The sequence below is a fragment of the Temnothorax curvispinosus genome, unplaced genomic scaffold (assembly GCF_003070985.1).
Source record: "Temnothorax curvispinosus isolate PA1 unplaced genomic scaffold, ASM307098v1 QBEX01014294.1, whole genome shotgun sequence".
NCBI lineage: Eukaryota > Metazoa > Arthropoda > Insecta > Hymenoptera > Formicidae > Temnothorax > Temnothorax curvispinosus.
In genome coordinates this window covers 1-2,610 of record NW_020224074.1, presented here as the reverse complement: position 1 = coordinate 2,610, position 2,610 = coordinate 1, and the positions used below count along the sequence as shown (strand labels likewise).

At 53.6% G+C, this 2,610-nt stretch overlaps 1 protein-coding gene across 1 annotated transcript; it reads right to left on the bottom strand.

The window, feature by feature from the left end:
• Positions 1–2,027: 2,027 nt before the first annotated feature.
• LOC112464540 lies at positions 2,028–2,557 on the bottom strand (the record flags this gene model as incomplete). The annotated part of the gene is made up of 1 exon (XM_025031586.1): positions 2,028–2,557. A coding segment is annotated over one exon (530 nt), but the record flags the coding sequence as incomplete, so codon positions are not given.
• Positions 2,558–2,610: the final 53 nt, after the last annotated feature.

The following is a 2,610-nucleotide window of genomic DNA, read 5'->3' as shown; positions in this document are numbered from 1 at the left end:
TTAACACAATATTTTTGAAACTATATATTTTCAAGAAATGCAATAAAAAAAATCGATTTTTTTTTAATTCTACTCAGGTGTAAGCCCTTAATTTTGTCTCTTTTCGCATTTTGCAGCCATTTTTCTTATTCTCATTAATTCTCTCTCTCTCGCTCTCACTCTTCCCCTTCTCTTTCCCTCTCCCCCTCTGCCCCCTGTCTCTCGCTCTCTCTCTCTAGCAGCGCCAAGTTTTTTAACAAAAAAAATTTATGTATTTTAATAAAATATTTTTATTTTGTACTGTTACCTCTGTAATTCTTTGCGATGCGAGTAGGGGGGTAACAGGTACTTCTACACTCAGGGATCTTGCTTGCGGTTAGCGGGGTCGGGGGGTGCCTCGCTGTCGCGGGGGGAGCGCCGTAAGCGGTGGGCGAGGGGGTCGAGGGACGGTGTTAAGGGTCATCGGAGGGGGGGGGGCTACGCGGGGGGAAGAGATTGCTGTGCGAGGGAGGGAGCGCGACGCGGGGGGAACATATCGGGTAAGGTTAGGTGCCGCAGGGCCGCCAACGGAGGCTCGGCGCGGGGACTCGGGCGTTCCGAGGGGGTGCGCTTAGAGCGGCGCTCGCGCCGTTACCGACCGTTTTGGAAAATCGCGCGCCAAGTTTTTTTTCGTTTTTGCTCGCGCGCGTCCGGACTCGCCCGAACTCGTCCGAACTCGTTCGAGGTCGCTCCTCTCGACGTTCCGGGGGGGAAAAATGCGTTCGAGGTCGTTCGTTTCGCAGGTCTCGATCGCCCGTCTTCGTCGTCGTTTTTTTTTTACTCTTGGTCCGAAGGTCGTTTCGATCCGCGTCGCGGACGACGCGATCGCCGCGACATCGGGGGTAAGCGCGGTCGCGCGGAGATAGATATATGGATCTGGGAAAAAGGGGAAAAAGAAAGAGAGAGCGCACAGATGAGATACGTATATAGTTTTTTTATTCAGAAAAATAATACACGCGCGTTTGCATTGTTTCGCTCGTGTGAATATATACATTTTGTAGACGCGACATTGTTATTAAGATCGGAAGCAGAGCGCGGCGATCTCGCAATCGACGATGTTGTCAGGATCGAAGAAATCGCTCTTCAGTATCGCAGTCTGAACCAAAGTTTTCATTTTCATCCCGCTGGCGGCTATCTCCCGATAGCGCGAAAACTTCGCGTCGACCTCTTCGGTCGCCGCGCTCAGCGCCCGGACGACGCGATCTACGCAAAATTGGAGATCGTACAGCGTGAGCAGGGTTTTGAGCACCATCACCACGCGAGCCAGGTTGGTTAGCTCCATTCGTAGGATCGGCGCGTTGTTGATCACTCCGAATCGCAGCGTCATCCCTTCGATCGACATCGGCGAAGGGGGGGGGGGGGGGGACCACGGCGGAGGGGGGCGCTTCCAAGCACGACCAATTTGTCGCGTTTGCGCTCGACCAGTCCTTTCCACATGTCGAGCGTCAGGGAGATTTCCCTGCCTTGTTTGTCTCTTATGGCGATATCCACGTACGAAGGCGTGGTATGAATACTGTACCACGGCGACTTGATCGTGATACCTATGGCTATGTACTTGTAGCCAGTCGTCGTCAGCAGATAACGCGTCGTCAGGACGCGCACAGGGGGCAATTCGACGGGAAAGTTGGAACGAAACTCCTGATGATGACGACGATCGTCTTCGACGGGCGCGTCGGTGGGAGGATGAGAGCTGCGACGCGACTCCTGGCGATGAGGACGATAATGACGATCGTCCATCAAACTGATCTTTCGCATTTTATTGCCGTTGTTGTTCGCCTCCGAATCCGCCGTCTCCGGAGGGGAAATACTTCTCAGCACGGGTCGATCGGCCAACGTTGAGAACATTTCGCGCTGCGCGCCGCGGCAACCGTTCGTTTCTGATTCTTTTCCGACGCGTCGTATTCGGCCGATGACGCGACACTGATGCCTTGGGGGGGACACATCGGTATAAGTAGGAAAAATCTGACTTATGTCGCGCGTAGCGTGGTGTGGGAAATTTACGCGGTCCTCTACTTCCTTCGGCGAATGCGGAGATCGGAGAGCCGAACCCCGGTGTCGTCATCGTTCGAATAATCGCTCGCCGCCGACGTTAGCGAGTTATCGTTGAGGCGTACGATTCGATCGAAGAGATCGCGCGACTGCTGCAGCAATTCGGCCTTAGGGCAGACAATATTAAGCATCCGCAGATCGAATTTACCGGCCGACGAGACGGTCCTCGTAAATTCGTTGAATTTGTAGAACTGCGCACGAGTGGTGAAGTACAGATTGCCGTCGACGTAGCGGAAGATCGACGTCACGCCGGTCAATATTCCGAGAAACGTCGCCTCGAGGGGCGTAAATTTGGCGACTTTCTTGTCTTTGTCGCATTCGTCTATCTCGCCCACCGCGTTACCGTTGAACACCACGAAGGAACGTCCTCTGTGGGTGTTCACCGCTCCGTTGATCAACGTGTTTTCGGGAAATCCGAGTTCTTGCAAGGTCTTCGGCCAACCTGGCCGCAGACTAAATTCCGGATATTGAACCAAGTATACCAAATTATCTACGAACACCACGAGATCGCCGGACGGGGATTGATAGGCGGCGGTCACGCGC